Here is a 22835-nt window from a genome sequence, read left to right on the forward strand (position 1 = left end):
ACAGAGTTATTTTAGCTTGTGGTAAAGTAATAGTTTGCAGGTGTTACAGCTTACACTTATTATTATGTAATATTAAGGAAATGGATGATTAATCATTGTTAGGTAACCAGTGGGGCTGCAACGATTATTCATTTAATCGATCGTTAATCATAACTAAATGAATCGTCAACTACTTTGATAATTGATTCATTGGTTTTAGATGTGTGTTTTTTAACAATGAATACAAGCTTTCTGATTTTTCAGCTTCTTGAATGTGAATATGTTCTGGTTTCTTCATTGATTTGAGAACATCATGATTTGCAGGTTTGTTAAACACTGATGGACATTTTAACTACATTTTATGCACAAAAGAATACTCGATTAATTTTTAATAATTCATCATTTAATAATAATAATTAAGAAAACAGAGAAATAACACTAGCTCTCTTTCATTATTTTTTTTGATATTTTTTAAAAATGCCAGGGTCATTTCCTGGTCCCAGTCCAGCCCAGAATACAGGTGCTGCTGCAAAATAAGCGTTTCTTCAAGAACATTCAATGATTTTATGAGGTTAGGTTCATGTGTGCTGTTATTTCAGTATTTAAGTATATTTTATACACATTGATGAAAACAATAAAAAAGAAAATGATTTCAAACAAGACAGCAACAACAGTGTGTGTGTGTGTGTGTGTGTGTGTGTGTGTGTGTGTGTGTATTGTGTAGCAATTTACTATTGCTGTGTAGATCAGACTGACCCTGACACTGTTAAAGCTCTAAAGCTTTGTTCATGATACTGGCAAAGTGCTCTGTGTCTCTCCATCGTCACAAACCCTGTCGGAGAGCCTCTCTGTAGCTCGACGGTGCTCTCATAGCCCCTAGTGTTCTGGCGGTGAATTGCAATACCATACTGAAAACTGCAACGCACTAGCCCGTCAAAGCGTCTGTATGGTCACAGAGTTGGATACACAAAGTACTGTAACGGAACTCTGTGACATATAAATCCAAATTGACTCTTAATTGCTCCTTTAGGCCTCTTGTGGAGGGAGGTTTGAGGGTGGAGGGGGTTTATCTATAAGGTCGGATATTTAAGCAGCTGTTGCAAGATACAATATTAAGGCGAGGTGTGACACTTTCTCTCCAGAAATTGAAAATAAAATAAAGTGATACCTCAGTTATTACATTATCAAAGGATTTTTTTAATGCAAGGCCAATAACGTAATAAGTTATTAAGTTATTGGCCGTTATTACTTTATTGGTTGCTACAGGGTCAAATATAACAAAGTCAGAAACAACAGTTGCAGCGAATACTGTTGTAGTTTGAGCTGAATATTTTGATTTCACAGAGGAAAACGTTGTTGCTCGTGTTGAGGATATTTGATGCACATGTGCTGGTTCATCGTCACCAGCTTCTCTGGCTGTGGAAAACTGGCTGAGTTTATGAGTGAATAAATAAATAAACCTCAGAACAATTCAAAACAGAAGACACACTCTAAAGAAACAGTAAAAGAAAATTGTCTTGACATTTATGTAACGCTCACAGAGTTTTTAATGTGTTTTTGTAATCCTTTCAAACTTGCATCTCCCTCGCTGTTTTCTTGTACGTTATTTATTGCTTTGTGCATCTTTGTGTCCAGTAACTATTATAACAGAGAAAATGTTTGTGTACTCACTCGTCCGTTGACCTCTCCCTTCCACCAGCCCAGGTCTCCTACGATCTCACTGTAGATCTTCACGACGTCGCCCTCTCGCTGCGACGGCGCCCTCATGTCTCCAGCTGCAAAGTTTCCTCTGGCCACCGCTGTGCTGAGCACGCCAGGGGTGAAGACTGAAGAGTCCTTAAAGACTGAAGAGTCCTTAAAGACTGAGTCTGACTGAAGACTGAAGAGTCCTTAAAGACTGAAGAGTCCTTAAAGACTCACGAGTCCTTAAAGACTTAAAGACTGAAGAGTCCTTGAGAAGACTGACGAGTCCCAAAGACTGAAGAGTCCTTAAAGACTGAAGAGTCCTTAAAGACTGAGTCTGACTGAAGACGAAGAGTCCTTAAAGACTGAAGAGTCCTTAAAGACCGAAGAGTCCTTAAAGACTGAAGAGTCCTTAAAGACTGAAGAGTCCTTAAAGACTGACGAGTCCTTAAAGACTGAAGAGTCCTTAAAGACTGACGAGTCCTGAAAGACTGAGTCTGACTGAGTCTGACTGAAGAGTCCTTAAAGACTGAGTCTGACTGAAGACTGAAGAGTCCTTAAACATCTGAATTAAAATAACTGATCATGAAGTATTATGATGCATTTACAAGAGTGCTGTTAAATGATTCAAATATTTAATCACGATTAATCGCATTAATGTCATAGTTAACTCGCGAATAATCGCATTAAAGTCGTAGTTAACTCACGATTAAAGTCGTAGTTAACTCACGATTAATCGCATTAATGTCGTAGTTAACTCGCGATTAATCACATTAATGTCATAGTCAACTCGCGATCAATCGCTTTAATGTCATATTTAACTCGCGATCAATCGCTTTAATGTCATATTTAACTCGCGCGCTCATATTTAATCGCGATCAATCGCATTAAAGTCGTAGTTAACTCGCGATTAATCGCATTAATGTCATAGTTAACTCACGATTAATCACATTAATGTCATAGTTAACTCGTGATTAATCGCTTTAATGTCATAGTTAACTCGTGATTAATCGCTTTAATGTCATAGATGGATAGATCGATATCATAATGACGCTTTTTACAAAGCAGAATAAATGAGTGCCTGTAACATACAATAATATGATTATAGAAAGTTCTCTTAGTTAGACTAAAGTTAAATAAATGTTAGGGACATGGCTGGGGAAGAGAAAAAGGTCAAAACGAACATAAAAGTGATAATTAGTGTTGAGGAATGAACAGGGGAAGCATTGTTAGTTTCATGTTCAGCTCGGTCACAATCCAGCGCGCGCAGAAAGAACAAGACGTTTCATTAAGGGAAAGAAAATGAGTTTCCTTTCTTGATTCAATGAGCGGCTGTCATTCTGAGAGGAAGTGATTCTGAGAGGTCAACAGCACACAGTCTTATTCTGAAAGTACAGGAAGGAGAGGGAGGGAGGGACAAAATAAAAGGAGCTCGGAGAAGAAGACAAGTTGAGGACTTGTGGACTGAGGAAGGAGAAGTTGTAGGAGGCACAGGAGGCTGATGAAGGAAGGAGACGAGGAGACATAGAAGGAGACAGAGAAGGACATGAAGTTAGAGCAAGGTTCTTGAAGCACATGCATGCAGAAGAAGAAGAAGACGAGGGTGAGGTTCAGTCTGCAGCAGAAGACATTAAACAAAGAGGTGACTGTACAAATTTGTAATAACATCTGTCTGTTCATCACATATCTGTCCAACAGTTCACTCTGCAGCTTTCAAACTCAGCAGGTGACTCCGTCAGAGTGCCAGTGCGGGCGCCAGTGTGCGAGCGCCAGTGTGCGAGCGCCAGTGCGCGAGCGCCAGTGCTGCGCCAGTGTGCGGGCGCCAGTGTGCGGGCGCCAGTGTGCGAGCGCCAGTGTGCGAGCGCCAGTGCGCGAGCGCCAGTGCTGCGCCAGTGTGCGAGCGCCAGTGTGCAAGGTCAGACCTCCAACATTCCTCAGGAGAGTCAACAGAACACAGAAGCAACTTTCTTTTTTATCTCTTTTTCCACAGCAAAGAAAAAAACCATAAAGTTTTCTTGGCCAAAAAGAACGCTAATCTTGCGATAAAAAAAATCCGTGGACATCAGGAAACATGTTAGTGATGGGAAGTTCGACTCTTCTTACTGACTCGGATCTTTTACTCTCGGACAGTAAATTGAACTAATCTTTTTTTGAGTCATTTCGTTCATTTTTACAGCGGTGGGCGCTGTATCCCTCTTGTGGGCGTTGTAAAAAAAGACGGCGGTTCTCAAACACTTAACATGGTTTGCTTCAGCTGACAAAGTATAATAAACAAAATGCCACAAGCAATTCAAACCATATGAAACCCTAGGAACGCAAATACACACCACAATAAAGTGACTTGTGTCCTGTATCCTCTCTGCCATTGTTGTTTAACAGCACGATAGTGACTCGGTAGCTGTCACGTGACCTAAGGACGGACGCTCGCTCAGTTGAGTGAATCCTGAACTAATCATTTCTGTTTCCTGTCCTGCTGACTGAGCTTATGCAGCTGCCTGCCATCGTGTGGCGAAGGAAGGTACTGCATGAAAATGAACGAACCACTCAGTTAAGTGAATCCTGAACTAATCATTTCTGTTTCCTGTCCTGCTGACTGAACTTATGCAGCTGTCTGCCATCGTGTGGTGAAGGAAGGTACTGCATGAAAATGAACGAATCACTCACTGAGATGACTCATTACTCCAGAGTCATATAAAAGATTAGTTCATTTTGAACGAAACGTTCACCAGCGACACATCACTAAAACATGTGAGACAACAGGAGGGTCAAAAGTCAAATGTTCTCCTGTGACAAAGTGAGTGAAAACACTGACTTGATGCTGACAGTGAATGTCTCGGCCTCGGCCGTCCTCTCTCTGATCAGGGACATTGTCTCCGTCCCGCTGCTGTGGGACTTCACGCAGGTTGTCGGCCTGTTGTCGCTCCATGTTTCCAGCAAACCTGCAGCAGCACAGTCAGAACACTGACCTTCAATAACATTCATGTAACATCACATTCATGTAGTCATTCATCTTCAGGTTACACTGGTGTTCAGGCTCAGTTTGCCTTCAATCTGAATTACAGCACGGAATTAATATTAGCAAAGTAATTTCATTTAAGAGGACAGAGCTGTGTGGGACGTTCATGATACATATATATACACACACATATATACACATATATATATATATATATATATATATATATATATATATACACATACATACACAAGTTTAGAGTAAACTAGTTTGTCCTCAAAACAAAAAGACAGATTATTTACTGTTTTTTTCTGCATTTAATGACAAACCGTTGGGTCCAGATGTAAAAGCCCTGAAAACACACACTTTCCTCAGATCATGGGTGTTAATAACATACATTTCAGTACAATATCACAATATGTATCATTTCCCATAGTAAACATAAGTCCAAACATAAACAAGCATCAGTAGATTCTGTTGAAATATTACCTGGGAAAATGTGCATCAACATTACATACTTTGTATTAACATTATGTATTTTCAACCCTGAATGGAAAGATAAATCAAATATAGTAAAGCTCGGTAAATTAAAGAGTTATTATTTGAGTTAAACAAATGAAATAAAGTATAAAAATATACTCTGTTTGCCAAAATTAAATACAGCAATGCTAACACTCCAAGTCACTCAGTAAATCCATCATTTAAGTACAGTAAACACACAAAGGCCGAACATTACACACAACAACAGTGAAGTTTCCCACAGCTACGCAGTGCAGCTAGCATCGCAACAGGTTAGCTCGTGTGGCTCGTTCACTCGTCGTCCGCTAATTCACTTCATTCCATCACAAAACACGCACGAACTGCGTTACAAACATACAAACAGTCTCCTGAGCACATTAAACCAACACTGAAGTAAACAACAACTGTCACTGAAGAGCGGAGTAATGAGTAAAAGATGCACGGACACACTTTCCTCACATCACGAAGTGCAGCGTGTAACGTAGCTCAACAGCGCTACGCCTCCCCTACTGTTGCCCTCGGGTAATTACAAGTACTTTTAATACTGCTGGTATTAAATGGGCATTTTGAACATAAAGCATAAGAAAATACAAAAACACTGTATTCAAACTGCTATGACAGACAGTAAACATGATTAACTCTAAACTATTAAATACAATGAAGATTACCTCTATTATAATATGGAAAATAGATTAAATGTTGATTATTCAGTCTGCTGGTAATACAGAGAGTTTTACACATGAGCTGTGGACGAAGCCGCTCTTCTGTGTTTGTATCAGTGTCCCCTGAAAGAAAAAGACGAGAGAGAAAGTTTAATTATCTTTACTTAACACAAACAACACAAGATTATTACAAGATTACTTCAGTCTGTCTCTCTGTAGACTTCAGTCTGTCTCGTGTCTCTTCATTACTTCAGTCTGTCTCTCGTCTGTCTCGTGTCTCTTCATTACTTCAGTCTGTCTCTCTGTAGACTTCTGTCTGTCTCTTCATAGACTTCAGTCTGTCTCGTGTCTCTTCTTGAAGAGCAGAGGAATGTCTCTCGGGTTCCTGGAGTTAATCTGACATTAATCTGAATAGACGCAGCTCAGACATAATAAAAACACCTTCAGATTTAATCAGTTTTGTTTTCTCGTCTCTCTCGTGACTCACCTTCAAAGTAAATACCTGAGATTAAAACACACCTGAGTCTGAGTGACACATCAGACGTGAGACATGCAGCAGCAGCAGCAGCAGAAAGGTTAGTTTCCCGGAAAAGGAGGGACGAGGACACCGTTGCATAACGGTGTTTGTAAAACACAGCATGTGACTGTGTGTTTGGCACAGGAAAGACGTCCATATATGGTCCAGACAGGTGTGAGACGTGAGACTGAAGTCATTTACAGCTGTGCAGGGACACGACTGGACTGAGCTGCGGAGACACAGACGACGTCTGACACAGACAGAGGGACAGACGCAGTGTGTGAGACAGGCAGAGAGGGACAAACGACACTGAGGAAACAATGCTGCAGTGGAGGCGAGAGACAGACGGCGAGGGACGGTGTAACAGGGCAGTGATCGTGTCTGTGGGACGCTTTCACCCCGGGGTCGACCTCTGCAGGAGACCAGGGGCTGAAAAAGACGCCAAGAGACTCCACCGCACCCTGAGCAAACTGGGCTTCAGGGTGGACGTCCACAGTGACCTGAGTGGAGAGGACATCTACCAGCTGTTTGACAGAGGTGACACACACACACACACACACAAAACACCACACAGAAACACAGACATAAAGCACAGACACACACACACACACACACACACACACACACACAGACACATACACACACACACAGACACAGACACACACACAGACACAGAACACAGACACACACACACACACACAGACACACACACAGACACAGACACAGACACACACACACACACAGACATACACACACACACACACACACAGACAGGACACAACACAGACACACACACACACACACATACACACACACACACACACACACACACACACACACACACACATACACACACACACAGACACAGACACACACACATGCACACACACACACACACACAGACACACACACAGACACACACACACACACACACACACAGACATACACACACACACACACACACACGGACACAGACACAGACACACACACACACACACAGACATACACACACACACACACACACACACACACACACACAGACACACACACACACACACACACACACACACACAGACAGACACACACAGACACAGACACACACGCAACACACACACACACACACACACACACACACACACAGACACACACACACACAGACAGACAGACACATACACACATACACAAACACATACACACACAGACAGACACACACACACGCACACACACACACAGACAGACAGACAGCATGCACACACACACAGACACAGACAGACACACACACAGACACACACACACATACACACATACACACACACAGAGACAGACACACGCACACAGACAGACACACACACACACACACACACACACAGACACACACACACACAGACACACACACAGACAGACAGACACACATACACACACATACACACACACACATACACACACGATACACACACAGACAGACAGACACAGAGACAGACAGACAGACAGGCACACACACACACACACAGACACACAGACACACACACACAGACACAGGGCTGCTGCTTCTGCTGTGTGGTCACTTTGTGTCACCGAGGTAAATTAGTACTTTAATTACTTTAAATGTTGAAATGACAAAATCAAACATTAGAACTTAGTGATGGAGGCAGCAGTGTGTGTGTGTGTGTGTGTGTGTGTGTGTGTGTGTGTGTGTGTGTGTGTGTGTGTGTGTGTGTGTGTGAGCTGACGGTGAGCCAGTGTGGCTCTCCAGAGTCTTCTCCTGTTTCAACAACCAGCTCATGGAGAAGAAGGCCAAACTCTTCCTCATACAGGTGAGGAGGAGGAGGGGGTGTGGCCTCTTACACAACACACATCATTTATCTCAGGTGTCTCACAGAGGACTTTGTCTCCGCAGGCGTGTCGAGGACACGAGCTGGACGACGGCGTGGAGGTGGATTCAGTGAGTGACGCACACTCAAACAACTTCTCTACACAACTTCATGTTCCTGTAGATACAACTGTGATGTACGCAACTACTGCAGGTGACTACACTGCGCACACACTTTACACACACACACAGACACACACGCACACTGCTGCTACACACACACACACAGAACTGTAACAAGAATGTGACAGAAAAGTTCAAATGTTGGTGAACCCTGTGTCTAATGTCCTCGTCTGTGTGTCTCTCTGTCTGTCTGTGTGTCTCTCTGTGTGTGTGTGTGTGTCCTCAGGTCACGGGGCCTTCATGCACCCTCTGGGTTCCGTGTTCCTGCAGACGTTCTGCTCTCTGCTGGAGAGCGAGGGGAACCGTGAGCTGGAGCTGCTGCGCCTGCTGACCCGCCTGTCCCACCGCGTGGCCTACACCTTCCAGGCCAAAGGTCACATCCTGGGCGGGAAGAAGGCCATGCCGTGCCTGGTGACCCGGATGACCCGGGACATCTTCCCGTTCGCCGACCCACAGAAGAAAGATGGCAAGGGGGCGGGGCTTATGGCCACGTCACTGGTCGACTCCGACAAAGGCAGGAAGAGAAGTCCGTCCATCAGTTAGTGGGTGTGTCTGTGACTGTGAGGGGAGGGGCTTGATGATGATGGTGTGTGTGTGTGTGTGTGTGTGTGTGTGTCCAGTCCCTGTGCTGTAAATGATAGTTAAGGTAAAATTTAAGGTAAAGTTATAGTTATAGTTAAGGTTGAATCAGTAATAGTTATAGTTAAGGTTAGATCAGCAGTAGTTATAGTTAAGGTTAGTTCAGCAGTTATAGTTAAGGTTAGATCAGCAGTAGTTATAGTTAGGTTAGTTCAGCGGTTATAGTTAAGGTTAGATCAGCAGTTAAGGTTAGATCAGTAATAGGTTAGATCAGCAGTAGTTATAGTTAATGTTAGATCAGTTGTTATAGTTAAGGTTAGATCAGTAATAGTTATAGTTAAGTTTAGATCAGCAGTAGTTATAGTTAAGGTTAGATCAGCAGTAGTTAAGGTTAGATCAGTAATAGGGTTAGGGTTAGGGTTAGTTAAAGGGCTTTTTTAGGGTTGAGACCTGGTTTCAGGGTTCTCCATTATCACGTAACCATTTACCACAGTTTGAGAACTGTTTGATTATTTCATAAATTATTTATTTTAAACACTATTTATTACAACAGCATTGTTTTCATTTTGTTTTCCAAACCAAACACATGTTGATTTATTGTAATAGAATTTTTTCAGAATAAAAGTAACTAATAAAACTTTAGTGTTTGTCCAGTTTGATGCTTTTATTGCAGCTTTTATTGCAGTGAAGTCGTTAAAAACCACAAATAGGTCACGTCCTGTTCATCTGTGCACGACCATCACGTAACTCTGCAGACTGCACCTTTAACACAAAAGTGAAAGGAAAACTGTTTGATCACAAACCTGCTGACTCGTGGTCACAAACCTGCCGACTCGTGGTCGCCACATCGTACCAGACTGATAAGAGATCGTGACGTCCATGGGTCCAGGCTGATAAACGCCCGCACTTCCTGCTTCCTGCCAGCGGAGGGCGACAGATAAAATCACGTGTTTGTGGTTTTTTTTATTCACATGTTTATTTGGGTCATGTCAGTTAGATCACTCATCAGCACACATCATCTTATACACATAACCGAAAGGGAAAGCGGGAGAAGCAAAAGCTTATCTAGTCCCGCCCCCATTATCCACAGAACACATATTTTTTCTCGACTCGTTGCTCGGCATGTTCAACGTCCCAAAAGTCACAAAATAATCCAATCAATAGAGGTCAGTTGATCAGGTTAACTATTAACTTGGTGTGAGAGAGACGTTTTTTTCGAGAGCATTCCAATTGTCATGAACGTGAATATGTACACATCCTCGACGTCCTCTACATCCAGTGACTTTCCACTTTCCATCCCATCCGTCCCGAATGTAGCCAGCCACGAAGCTCCCATCTGGGCCACGAGGTTCACCAGAACACACTCTGTCGATCGCGTTCAGTGACCAGCTTAGCAGTTCCATCTTGGATCAATTGATTCTCCGTAGTGACTCGATTCACACTTCTCAAGTGTTGACATTTGTGCTTTTCAATGTCAGCTGTTGTTTGGGTACATTTGCTTCCACTGTCGTCTCCACACAGTGTCCACAGATTTCTGTCCCTGACCTTTGTCATACTTTCCTCCTGTGTCATTCTGTGTTGATTAATAGTCATCTCTACATACTTCTTTTTCATCTCCTCGTCCAGATTATTCCACTGTCTGACCCCTGTGGGTCTTATTAGGATTTTAATGTAGTTCTTACCCTTCTCTGCCTGAACCTCATGTTCCCTCTTAGACTGTGTCCCTCCCCTCTGGTCAGGAATAATATCTGTAGATTGTGAGGGAGGCTTTTGTTTGCAGCCCTGTAAATCATCTGCACTGTGCGGGATTTTATTAAGTCATATAATTTGAGTATTTTTGATTTGATAAATAGTTGATTTGTATGTTCTCTGTAACTGGCATAGTGTCGGATTCTCAAGGCTCTTTTTTGGAGTATAAACAGGGGATAAGTAGTGTTTTAATAACTTTAATGATAAGTGTGTCCCCAGACCTCTGCACAGTATTGCAGGTGTGGAGAGACTCGTGCGCATTACAACAAGTATAGTGCCTTCTGGTTTAATAGTTTTTTCCGTGCAGCTGTGGAATGTGCAGATGATGTGATACACGTGTGTAATCTGATGTTCTTTTCATTATTATGACTATAATTTGTTTCCTGATTTGATTCTGCTGTAAACCTGTCAGATAAAACAGTGTGTTACACCACCAGAACACTAGAGGGCATTCTTAAGAGATTATCAATGTCATAGAAAAATGCTCTGTAACCTGTGTTCTCTGGAATGGCCACCAGGGGGCGACTCCTCTAGTTTGTTTGAAAATTAACTAATAAATGAAATATTTTTGGAGATTCTGGGTAAAAGTGTACCTGCAAAATGTCACTAAAATGTAAACCTTTACTCAAACTTACACAACAACCATTTTGAACCTTTTCTTTCAGATTTCAGTTCTGGAAATGTATTTACATGTGTGTATTTTTAAATTATGAATGACTTTGGACAAGAATTAAAAAAAGAAAAAACGTGTGTCTAATCACACATGTATTTATATCCTTCATATGTAAATTGTTGTGTGGGTTAAAAATGGTTATTATTTTTTATTCTCTGTGTGTTCCCACAATCAAATAACCAAAAATATCACCAGAAGACGCTGAAAACATCCAGAGAAGATAAATGATGAGGTTTAATCCCATTAATCCGCCATTGAGTGAAATTCAGATGATCAAAGCAGCAACATGTTGAAAGAGATGAATAAGAATAGAAATAAGAACAAAATTAGATACAACTATTGAAGAATTGTACTATACAAACAATATAAGAATTCACCCTGATTATGTGTGACCATTTTCGCTTTTATTTTGAAAGATGCTTTTATTGTGAAAATGTGAAACATCAAACAGGAAGTACAGTGCGTTCATTGCCTCCTGTCCTCCTGACGTTGACGCGGTCGCTGCAGGACTATCGCGTGGACCTGACGGCAGAATCCACCGGGAGGCTCGGTCGTTTTCAAACCTCCGTCACGGATCCACATCCGCCACCGCTTTTATTTTCATCTTCTCATTTTTGGTTCTTGTTGTTTTTCTTCCTCCGGGTTGAAAAAACGGAGACATTCTGGAAGCAGGCGGAGAACCGCGGGAGACTACGGGGCATGGCTGCTTCATGAGCCCGGGCAGGTGCGAGGAGATGACGGCGGAGCCACCGGCGGGAACCGGCCGGGTGGTTCTGGTCAAGAAGATCATCATGAAGGACGGAGCCACGGTGGGTGACGACGTCGACCACCACCCGCCATTTTAGCCACAGTTTTCACCTTCAGCAACATTTTAAACGCACATTCTGTCATTAACGTGATTATTTATTTATGAAGCGTCGTCTTTTCATCCGACCATGACATAACAGCGGTTTAAAAACACATTCAAGCAATCGAATTACCAAAAATATCACCAGAAGACGCTGAAAACATCCAGGTTTACTGGTATATTAAAGATAAATGATGAGGTTTAATCACATTAATCTGCCATTGAGTGAAATCCAGATGATCACAGCGGCAACATGTTGAAAGAGATGAATAAGAATAGAAATAAGAACAAAATTAGATAAAACTATTGAAGAATTGTACTATACAAACAATATAAGGACGATGAGCTCATAAAATTTTGACAGATATTTAAATAATTTTCATTTTCACACGTTAGTTTGATCAAAACATAATGATTTAACATTTATTTCAAATCTGTCAACAAACAAAACACATTGTCATCTCCTTTTCCCCTGAATCACATAGTTCACTTTGGTTATTACAATTTTGACGATTTTTGCGATTAATTGTGTCACATACGCTGTAATGTGACGTAACAGACGCGACGTGTTTAAATGTACATGTAAATACAGGATATTGAAATGAATGAATGAATGAATGAGTGAATGAGTGATGTTGTGTTTGTACTGTAACGGAGTCTCAGCTCTGATGCTGATGTTGGGGAGGATGGAGCCATTGTCTCTTACGTAACACACACACACACACACACACACACAGCCTCCATTTTAATGTCCTGCCTTTTTCTCTCTGTGATCTCACCACAGAAATCCAACAAATAAACAGTAAAAGTGTCATAATCAGCCTGAAGTCCAAAAATAAATCTTTATTATGTTTAAAAACACAGTCTGATTCCACTGTTTCATCACTGTAAACTGAACAATACCATGTGTAATCATTATCACACAGATAACTGGATTAGAGATCAATTAGTGAAGGAAAATAATACGCATACATGTGTGTGTGTGTGTGTGTATAGCACATGTTTACCTTATTTTCAAAGAATGTTTTAAAAGGAAATGCATTTATGTTTGTTTTCCTCTCTTTGCTCTCTTTTTGTCATAGAATATATTTAAAATGGAATATTATTGCTATACTGTGAGAATAAACTGAGACAAATAAGTCTATTTTTAAATTGAAGTGATCATAAGCTGTTAGAACAGCAGCTAATTGGAGTGAAACACATTTCAAACACTATATCTGCTCCAATAATATTGGGAGTTAGTTCACTAACAACAACTTTTCCTCCTATTAAGTGTACAAATGACATTTTTCCAACTTTTCTGTGCATTTATTTTTTACAAATTAAATAAATACTGTACTTAATCAAACTATATATATATATAGAGAGAGATATATATATCTCTATATATATATATAAAAACAAGAAAACACTATGTAAAAAAAATATTAAAAAAACACAAACAAGTTGTACAATAAAAAATGGGAAAATCAACGTCATACTGGCTCGAAAGCCACAGAGTAAATATATTATTAAAAATTAAATAAAAATGGACAAATAATTTGGTTTGTGGACAAAAACAAAGACATTTGACAAACACTCATCAGTATGCTGTTGTAATAAAGAGTATATAAAATTAAATACGAATTAAGCAAATAATCTAACTAGTTAAAAATTCTTAGCCCCTTATCCTGACCTTTAACCCCTCAGTTCACAAACTGTGGTGCGTGTTACGTGATAATGGAGAACCCTGAAACCAGGTCTTAACCCTGAAAAAAAGCCCTTTAAGGTTGTGGGGACCAGACAAAATGTCCTCACAGAGACATAAATACAATTACACACACACACACACACACACACACAGTCTGGTCTTCAGAGGACATTTCATTGACTTGCATTCATTTCGTGCAAATTTACTTTAACCTTAACTATAACTACTGCTGATCTAGCCTTAACTATAACTACTGCTGATCTAACCTTAACTATAACTATTACTGATCTAACCTTAACTATAACTACTGCTGATCTAACCTTAACTATAACTACTGATCTGCTGCTCTAACCTTAACTATAACTACTGCTGATCTAACATTAACTATAACTGCTAAACTTAACTATAACTATTACTGATCTAACAACTATAACTACTGCTGATCTAACATATAACTGCTGAGCTAGCCTTAACTATAACTGCTGATCTAACCTTAACTATAACTATTACTGATCTAGCCTTAACTATAACTACTATCTAACATTAACTATAACTACTGCTGATCTAGCCTTAACTATAACTACTGCTGATCTAACCTTAACTATAACTACTGCTGATCTAACCTTAACTATAACTACTGATCTAACCTGCTATAACTATTACTGATCTAACTATAACTAATCTAACATAACTATAACTACTGCTGATCTAACCTTAACTATAAGTACTGCTGATCTAACCTTAACTATAACTATTACTGATCTAACCTTAACTATAACTACTGCTGATCTAACATTAACTATAACTACTGCTGATCTAAACTATAATATAACTACTTATCCTTAACTATTAACTATTAACTATAACTAGCTGATCTAACCTTAACTATAACTACTATCTAACCTGCTAGCTGATCTAACCTTAAATATAAGTACTGCTGATCTAACCTTAACTATAACTAAACTGTAACTATGACTGCTGATCTAACTATAACTACTGCTGATCTAACCTTAACTATCTTAACTATAACTACTGCTGATCTAGCCCTACTGCTGATCTAGCCTTAACTATAACTACTGCTGATCTAGCCTCAACTATAACTACTGCTGATCTATCCTTAACTATAACTACAGTACCACTGATCAGTGTTGTTATGTTCAGCTGCAGCAGGGCGTCGGCAGACCCAGTGTCTATCACGCCGTCGTCGTCATCTTCCTCGAGTTCTTCGCCTGGGGTTTACTCACCACGCCGATGCTCACTGTGAGTAACTCTGTCTGTTCTGTCTGTCTGTCTAGACTGTCTGTCTGTTCTGTCTATACTGTCTGTCTGGACAGTATCTGGTTATTATATCTACAGTAAGTATGATGACATCATGATGACGTATGAGTGACAGCTGCTGCTGATAATCATCATATTTATTATATTTGTGAGACACAAAAACACAAAAGTCACCTCTTGAACTTTATTTCTAATCAATAAGACAATAACAATAACAAGTTCATTTAAAGAAATATAGCAGGTTTTATCTGAAATGACAGAAATATTGATTAGATTTATAGAATTATAGATTATATCTATATAGATCTATATAGATATAGAATGACACCTGAGTGCTATGATCAATAGTTGTCCTTTTCTCGTAGGTTTTACACGAGACGTTTCCTCAGCACACCTTCCTGATGAACGGACTCATTCAGGGCGTGAAGGTAAGAACGTTGCCGTCACTGTGGGATCCACACGCTCTGCGTTCACGTTTGTAAACATAGACCCGTGTCACTTCCTGTCCAGGGTCTGCTGTCGTTCATGTCCGCCCCTCTGATCGGAGCGCTGTCAGACGTGTGGGGGCGGCGCTCCTTCCTGCTGGTCACTGTCTTCTTCACCTGCGCTCCCATCCCTCTGATGAGGCTCAGCCCCTGGTAGGTGGTGGTGGGCGGGGCGGGGCGGGGCGGGGCTTTAGATCATAATGTTTGACTTTATTTAAAATCATTTTACAGGTGGTACTTTGCCATGATCTCCATGTCCGGAGCGTTCTCCGTCACCTTCTCCGTCATCTTCGCCTACGTCGCTGACGTGACGACGGAGAGAGAGCGGAGCACGGCGTACGGACTGGTGAGACGCCGCCATGTTTGATGTGTACAAACATCCACAGCTGTCGTTTCATTTACGTCTTTATATCATTTAATTTATATGTATATATGTGTATATGTATATGTTTATGTACAGACTATAGAAGATCATAAGGAAAATAGAATAGACTTTATCCATTCTAGAAAAATTAAAATCCCAAAACATAGTAAGAACATTTAATCATCCTCCTCTCTCTCTCTCCTCCCCCTCTCTCCCCGCGCGCTCATCAGGTGTCGGCGACGTTTGCGGCGAGCCTGGTGACGAGTCCAGCGATCGGAGCGTACGTGTCGGCGTGGTACGGAGATAATCTGGTGGTCGTGTTAGCGACGCTGATCTCTGTGGCCGACATCTGCTTCATCCTGCTCGCCATGCCAGAGTCTCTGCCTGACAAGATGAGGCTCAACACGTGGGGAACGCCCATATCTTGGGAGCAGGCCGACCCCTTCACTGTCAGTAACACACACACACTGTAACTATCTAATAACTAAATACTGATTTCAAACAACTATTGAATGAATGAATGAATGAATGAATGGATGGAGTGATGAAATAAAGGGCAGATGAATGGATGATGACAATAATGTGTGTCTCCTTCAGTCTCTGAGAAAAGTGGGTCAGGACTCGACCGTCCTCCTCATCTGTATCACTGTGTTCCTGTCCTACCTGCCGGAGGCGGGACAGTACTCCAGCTTCTTCCTCTACCTGAGACAGGTGTGTGACACACACACACACACACACACACACACACACACACACACCGTCTAACTTCTCTGTTTGACACCAGGTCATAAATTTCTCCTCCACAACCATCGCTGTGTTTATCGGAGTGGTGGGAATTCTGTCCATCATAGCACAGGTAACACACACACACAGACACACACACACACAGCGTACAGACTGTTGTTAAAGCCACACACACGGAATCACTGAACCATGTCCGTCTGTCCGTCTGTCCTCAGACTCTCTTCCTCACTCTCCTGATGAGAACTCTGGGGAATAAGAACACAGTTCTGCTGGGTCTGGGTTTCCAGATCCTTCAGTTGGCCTGGTACGGCTTTGGATCAGAGCCATGGTGGGGACATGAATATGACGAGTTAATGTGTTCACGATGACTTCATTGTGTAAAAATCTGCTTTAAACTCTGAGGATGACACACTGATGTGATTAATGACTCTGTGTGTAATGCGTGTATTATTGTCGATTAGCGAGGGAATGCGGAGTGTGTGTGTGTGTGTGTGTGAGAGTGTGTGAGTGAGGGTGTGTGTGTGTGTGTGTGTGCTTGCGTCGTGTGCGTGCGTGTGTGTGTGTGTGCGTGCGTGTGCGTGCGTGTGCGTGTGTGTGCGTGCGTGTGTGCACAGGATGATGTGGGCAGCTGGTGCAGTAGCAGCGATGTCCTCCATCACCTTTCCTGCTGTTTCTGCTCTGGTGTCACAATCTGCTGATCCTGATAAACAAGGTGACCACACAGTTTATTCTTCTCTTCTGTCCTCTCCATCTACTCTCTCCTGTCCTCACCTCCTCTGTCCTCTCCATCTACTCTCTCCTGTCCTCACCTCCATCCTCTCCTGTCACTCTCCTCTCCATCCTGTCCTCCATCCTCCTCTGTCTCTCATCTCTCTCTGTCCTCCGTCTCTCATTCTACTCTCTCCTGTCCTCACCTCCTCTGTCCTCTCCATCTACTCTCCTGTCCTCACCTCCTCCTGTCCTCTCCATCTACTCTCTCCTGTCTCACACCTCCTCTGTCCTCTCCATCTACTCTCTCTGTCCTGTCCTCATCCTCTCCTGTCCTCACCTCCCTCCTCTCTCTCTCTCTCCTGTCCTCACCTCCCTCTGTCCTCTCCATCTACTCTCCTGTCCTCACCTCCTCTGTCCTCTCCATCTACTCTCTCCTGTCCTCACCTCCCTCTGTCCTCTCCATCTACTCTCTCCTGTCCTCACCTCCTCTGTCCTCTCCATCTCCTCTCTCCTGTCCCTCACCTCCTCTGTCCTCTCCATCTACTCTCCTCCTCACCCTCCCTCTGTCCTCTCCATCTACTCTCTCCTGTCCTCCTCCTCTGTCCCTCTCCATCTACTCTCTCCTGTCCTCACCTCCTCTGTCCTCTCCATCTACTCTCTCCTGTCCTCCTCCTCCTCTGTCCTCTCATCTACTCTCTCCCTGTCCTCACCTCCTCTGTCCTCTCCATCCCTCTCTCTCCTGTCCTCCACCTCCTCTGTCCTCTCCATCTACTCTCTCCTGTCCTCACCTCCTCTGTCTCTCCATCTACTCTCTCCTGTCCTCACCTCCTCTGTCCGTCTCCATCTACTCTCTCCTGTCCTCACCTCCTCTGTCCTCTCATTCTACTCTCTCCTGTCCTCCTCCTCCTCTGTCCTCTCATCCTACTCTCTCCTGTCCTCACCTCCTCTGTCCTCTCATCTACTCTCTCCTGTCCTCACCTCCTGTCCTCTCATTCTACTCTCTCCTGTCCTCACCTCCTCTGTCCTCTCCATCTACTCTCTCCTGTCCTCACCTCCTCTGTCCTCTCCATCTACTCTCTCCTGTCCTCACCTCCCTCTGTCTCTCCATCTACTCTCTCCTCCCACCTCCTCCTGTCCTCTCATTCTCTCTCCTGTCCTCAACCGCCTCTGTCCTCTCCATCTACTCTCTCCTGTCCTCACCTCCTCTGTCCTCTCGTCCTCCTCAGGTGTGGTTCAGGGCATGATCACAGGGATCAGAGGACTGTGTAATGGTTTGGGTCCGGCTCTTTACGGTTTCATCTTCTTCCTCTTTGACGTGGAACTCAACACCATGGACCCGATCCAAGGAGACTACGGCATCGACCCTCTGCCTCTGCAGAGCCCCACTGAGGTACTGTTCACCACTTCATCATTCACACGTTCACTGAGGTACTGTTCACCACTTCATCATTCACACGTTCACTGAGGTACTGTTCACCACTTCATCATTCACGTTCACTGAAGTACTGTTCACCACTTCATCATTCACCGCGTTCACTGGTACTGTTCACCACTTCATCATTCACCGTTCACTGAAATTCACCACTTCATCATTCCTGCGTTCACAAGTACTGGTCACCACTTCATCATTCACCCGTTCACTGAAGTACTGGTCACCACTTCATCATTCTGCGTTCACTGGGGTACTGTTCACCGCTTCATCATTCACCGCGTTCACTGAAGTACTGAGTCACCCTTCGCCATCATTACCAAGTTCACTGGTACTGTTCACTTCATCTCATCATTCACACCTTCACAGTAAACCACTGAGGTATTGTTCACTTCATCATTCACATGTTCACAGTAAAACACTGAGGTACTGTTCACTTCATCATTCTTGGCGTTCACAGTAAACCACTGAGGTACCAATTTAAAAGCTGTCATTCGCATGTTCACGGTAAAACACTGAGGTACTGTTCGCTTCATCATTCACCGTTCATGGTAAAGCACTGAGGTGCTGTTCGCTTCATGCGACTACGCGTTCTGGTAAAACGCACAGAGGTACTATTCACTTCCATCATTCCACCGCGTTCATGGTAAAACACTGAGGTACTGTTCACTTCATCATTCCGTGTTCTGGTAAAACCTGAGGTGTATTTCCTTCATCATTCCTGCGTTCACGAGTAAAACACTGAGGTACTGTTCACTTCATCATTCACACGTTCATAGTAAAACGCACAGGTACTGTTCACTTCATCATTCCGTTCACGGTAAAAACACTGAGAGTACTGTTCACTTCATCAGTTTTCGTTCACTGAAGGTACTATTCACTTCATCATTCCCGTTCACGGTAAAACACTGAGGTACTTTTCACTTCTGTATTCCACCGTTCACAGTAAAACACTTTGTACTGTTCACTTCATTCACATGTTCTGATAAAACACTTCAGGGTACTGTTATGCTTCATCATTCACGTGTTCACAGTAAAACACTGAGGTACTGTTCACTTCATCATTCACACGTTCACAGTAAAACACTGAGGTACTGTTCACTCCACTACATTCACACGTTCACAGTGTGAGGATGACTCTGTCTGTCCGTCTGTCCTCAGCGAGCGCTCATCCCTGGTCCTCCCTTCCTGTTGGGGGCGTGTACCGTGGTGGTCGCCTTCCTTGTGGCGCTCTTCATCCCAGAGAAATCCCCCTCCTCCTCCTCCTCCCCCTCACAGCTGTCCCTTGGTGATAAGCCCCACCCACAGAGCAAAGAGTCCATGTCCTCATTGGCCGGCGTCCACATCAACACGCCGCTTCCCGGCAGTGACGAGGAGGCTCCTCCCTCCGCTAGTGACGAGGACTTTGAGCCGCTGCTGCAGGACAGTATCGTTTGATGGACAGGTGGGACAGTCACATGGGGCGGGGCTTAACCTGTGTCTTTGTGGCAAAATGTTTTTGGGTTTTCTTGCTGCTTGGTGATTGACAGCAAGAAGCTCCAATAGCATTGTTTCTCTACCAGGAGGTGGAGCTAGAGGAGCATACCATCTGTCAATCATGGTTCTGTAATGTAGGGGCGGAGTAAAGAGCTACAAATAAGAAGTCATCATTATTATTATCATTATTATCATCATTATTATTGTTATCATTATTATTATTATTATTATCATCATCATTATTATTATTATCATCATCATTATTATCATCATCATCATCATTATTATTATCATCATCATTATTATTAACAATAATAATAATAATAATAGATTTTATTTGTATTGCACTTTACATTTGAACAACAAATCTCAAAGTGCTACATTTTATATTTATAACATATTATCGTTATTATCATTATTATTATTATTATTATTATCATCATCATCATCATCATCATTATTATTATCATCATTATTATTGTTATTATTATTATTATTGGGACCAAAAGGAAGACGACTGGTGAAAAACTGAACAAAGTTACATTTGATCATTTTTTTGGTGAAAAACAACAAAATGTGTTGGTTTGTTATTTTAAAGTTTCATTTTTTCATTTCAGAATCTGCGACATATTAACAGCTTCCAACATTTAAGTGTTAGTTTTCCCTTAACATTTCTATTTTGCACGTTCTCCTTTTTACCTGAGTTAAAGGGACAGTACAGGTTATGTGAAGTTTGTAAACCACTCACTCTCCCACACCAAAGTCCATAGAGAAAATCAGTGATTTTAACATCACACACATCACACAGTTGTTGATCCAGTGTTGCCTCTATCACTAAGTTCAAATGTCTTATTTTGACATTTCGGCTTGTGAAAATCTTCGCTCAGTGACACAAAGTGACCACACGAGGCAGCAGAGGAGCAGCATCTAAAATCACTGGTTTTCTCTATGAGGTTTGTTGTGGGAGAGTGAGTGGTTTACAAACTTCAGTTTCTGTCTGACAGTGAGATAAAGACGTGAAACATGTTCTTAAAGATGTCGCAGACTTTTATTGGCTCTTGTTTAGTGGTGACGATGGTGATGTCAGTGCCTCTTACAACAAAAAAACAGTGAATCATCCCTTTAAGGTGTTTTTTTTTTGTCCTTTTTAATGTACTGTATAAGTGATCAATGCCACAACATGAATGTGAAGATCTGATTTTTATTTTATTTTCTAACCCAGGACAAGAGAGAGAAAAATGTTATTAACTGTAGACGGTTCAGAAAAATGAATTTAAATTTAAATGTAAACGTTTGTCGCTCTACCTCAGATCAGTGTTTTTAAAATCACACAAGACCTGGAATTTCCTCACATTCCATCACCTTTGTTTTACTTTCATATCAAAGTCGTCACTTTATCAAAAACGTGGACGGAGAAAACTCACCACCAGGGGGCAGTGTGAGTTTTTTCTGTGAATGAATTTATACTTGAAGCAGCAGAGGTATAGAGAAGCAAGAGAGATGCAGAGTTTAACAGAATATAACCCACACAGAGTGTACATAACTATTTAATTTATGACCTTAACGTGTACATAAGAATGTGAATATTATGGTCTGTACATAATGGAAGTGAAGTCGAGGATGGGCTTGTTTTTTGTGGCTTATATGAAGGTTTCTTTTTCTTTTCCTTTCTTTTCTTCTCTTTCTTCTGTGATGGCTCCTCCTACTTTTCTCCTACTTATCTGAGTATGTATACATGCACTCTAGCATCTTGGTCACGTGACGTTTCCATGAAATTAAGTGCTTATTTTATAATCTTTAAAATAATGACACACGCCTGCTTTCAGTGGGTCGTTTACCTCATTAAAAACTCAAATGATATACATTATGACCATGATAAACGTGAGTGCGGATCATATTTAGGATGTTAGTGTGCATTTAAATACTCAGGGGCCTTTTTATCAACAGCTGCACCTGCTCAGTGTAAATACTGGACATGGACTCGATTTGCTGTAAATACACTTTCTGTCTGGTGTTTTGTCTGAAAGTGTTTGTTGTAAATTAAAATGGAACAAACGTTATATAACGAGAGCTTTGCTGTCGCACAGGTGAACTCATTAAAAAACTGTATGTTTTATGTTTGTTTTAGTGTGTACATTTATGCAACTACGTTTATTTGATTTGATTAGGATAAAGCACAATACATGTACAATAAGTACATTTTTAAGATAATAAAAGGCATCAAAAATGCCTTTTTTGCCATTAAACATTGTAATTAAGTTAATGTCATTTTATTTGATATCTTTTTATAGAAGATATTTAAAATGGAATGTTATTCATTTACCTTGAGAACAAACTGAGATAAATAAGTGCATTTTTTAAATGAGTTATCAAACACTAGAACAGTAGATTCAAGATTCAAAGTGTTTATTGTCATATGCACAGTAAAGAAACGCGTTTCCCTGTACAATGAAATTCTTACTTTGCTGTCCACTCAAAAACACCAGCATAAAGTAAAAAAG

General features: G+C 41.7%; 2 protein-coding genes across 3 annotated transcripts; both read left to right on the forward strand.

Annotated features, from left to right (window-relative positions):
* Positions 1-6447: 6447 nt before the first annotated feature.
* Positions 6448-9424, forward strand: LOC122758623 (caspase-7-like). Its single transcript, XM_044012886.1, has 5 exons — positions 6448-6868; positions 8042-8130; positions 8214-8340; positions 8536-9017; positions 9153-9424. The coding sequence occupies exons 1-4, from the start codon at positions 6637-6639 to the stop codon at positions 8850-8852; spliced, it is 765 nt and encodes a 254-aa protein (XP_043868821.1). The 5' UTR covers positions 6448-6636; the 3' UTR covers positions 8853-9017; positions 9153-9424.
* A 2375-nt stretch (positions 9425-11799) lies between these two features.
* LOC122758607 (hippocampus abundant transcript 1 protein-like) lies at positions 11800-20351 on the forward strand. 2 transcript variants are annotated; one of them, XM_044012868.1, is made up of 12 exons: positions 11800-12119; positions 15009-15107; positions 15491-15553; positions 15636-15763; positions 15842-15956; positions 16205-16423; positions 16572-16685; positions 16759-16830; positions 16934-17046; positions 17333-17430; positions 18656-18819; positions 20020-20351. In XM_044012868.1, the coding sequence occupies exons 1-12, from the start codon at positions 12021-12023 to the stop codon at positions 20293-20295; spliced, it is 1560 nt and encodes a 519-aa protein (XP_043868803.1). In that variant the 5' UTR covers positions 11800-12020; the 3' UTR covers positions 20296-20351. The 2 variants fall into 2 exon arrangements, with proteins under 2 accessions (XP_043868803.1, XP_043868804.1); XM_044012869.1 differs by having other exon boundaries at positions 15015-15107.
* The last annotated feature ends 2484 nt before the right edge of the window (positions 20352-22835 follow it).

This window comes from Solea senegalensis, linkage group LG21 (genome assembly GCF_019176455.1).
Source record: "Solea senegalensis isolate Sse05_10M linkage group LG21, IFAPA_SoseM_1, whole genome shotgun sequence".
NCBI classification, from domain to species: Eukaryota; Metazoa; Chordata; class Actinopteri; order Pleuronectiformes; family Soleidae; genus Solea; species Solea senegalensis.

What these genes read in the sequence shown, in the direction of transcription:
- LOC122758623 (XM_044012886.1), top strand. Translation starts at nt 6,637, where the DNA reads ATGCTGCAGTGGAGGCGAGAGACAGACGGCGAGGGACGGTGTAACAGG. An exon ending in CCAAACTCTTCCTCATACAG is followed by an intron (nt 8,131 to 8,213) that starts GTGAGGAGGAGG and finishes TTGTCTCCGCAG; the next exon opens with GCGTGTCGAGGACACGAGCT. An exon ending in GATGTACGCAACTACTGCAG is followed by an intron (nt 8,341 to 8,535) that starts GTGACTACACTG and finishes GTGTGTCCTCAG; the next exon opens with GTCACGGGGCCTTCATGCAC.
- LOC122758607 (XM_044012868.1), top strand. Translation starts at nt 12,021, where the DNA reads ATGAGCCCGGGCAGGTGCGAGGAGATGACGGCGGAGCCACCGGCGGGA. An exon ending in GGCTTTGGATCAGAGCCATG is followed by an intron (nt 17,047 to 17,332) that starts GTGGGGACATGA and finishes GTGTGTGCACAG; the next exon opens with GATGATGTGGGCAGCTGGTG. An exon ending in CTCTGCAGAGCCCCACTGAG is followed by an intron (nt 18,820 to 20,019) that starts GTACTGTTCACC and finishes GTCTGTCCTCAG; the next exon opens with CGAGCGCTCATCCCTGGTCC.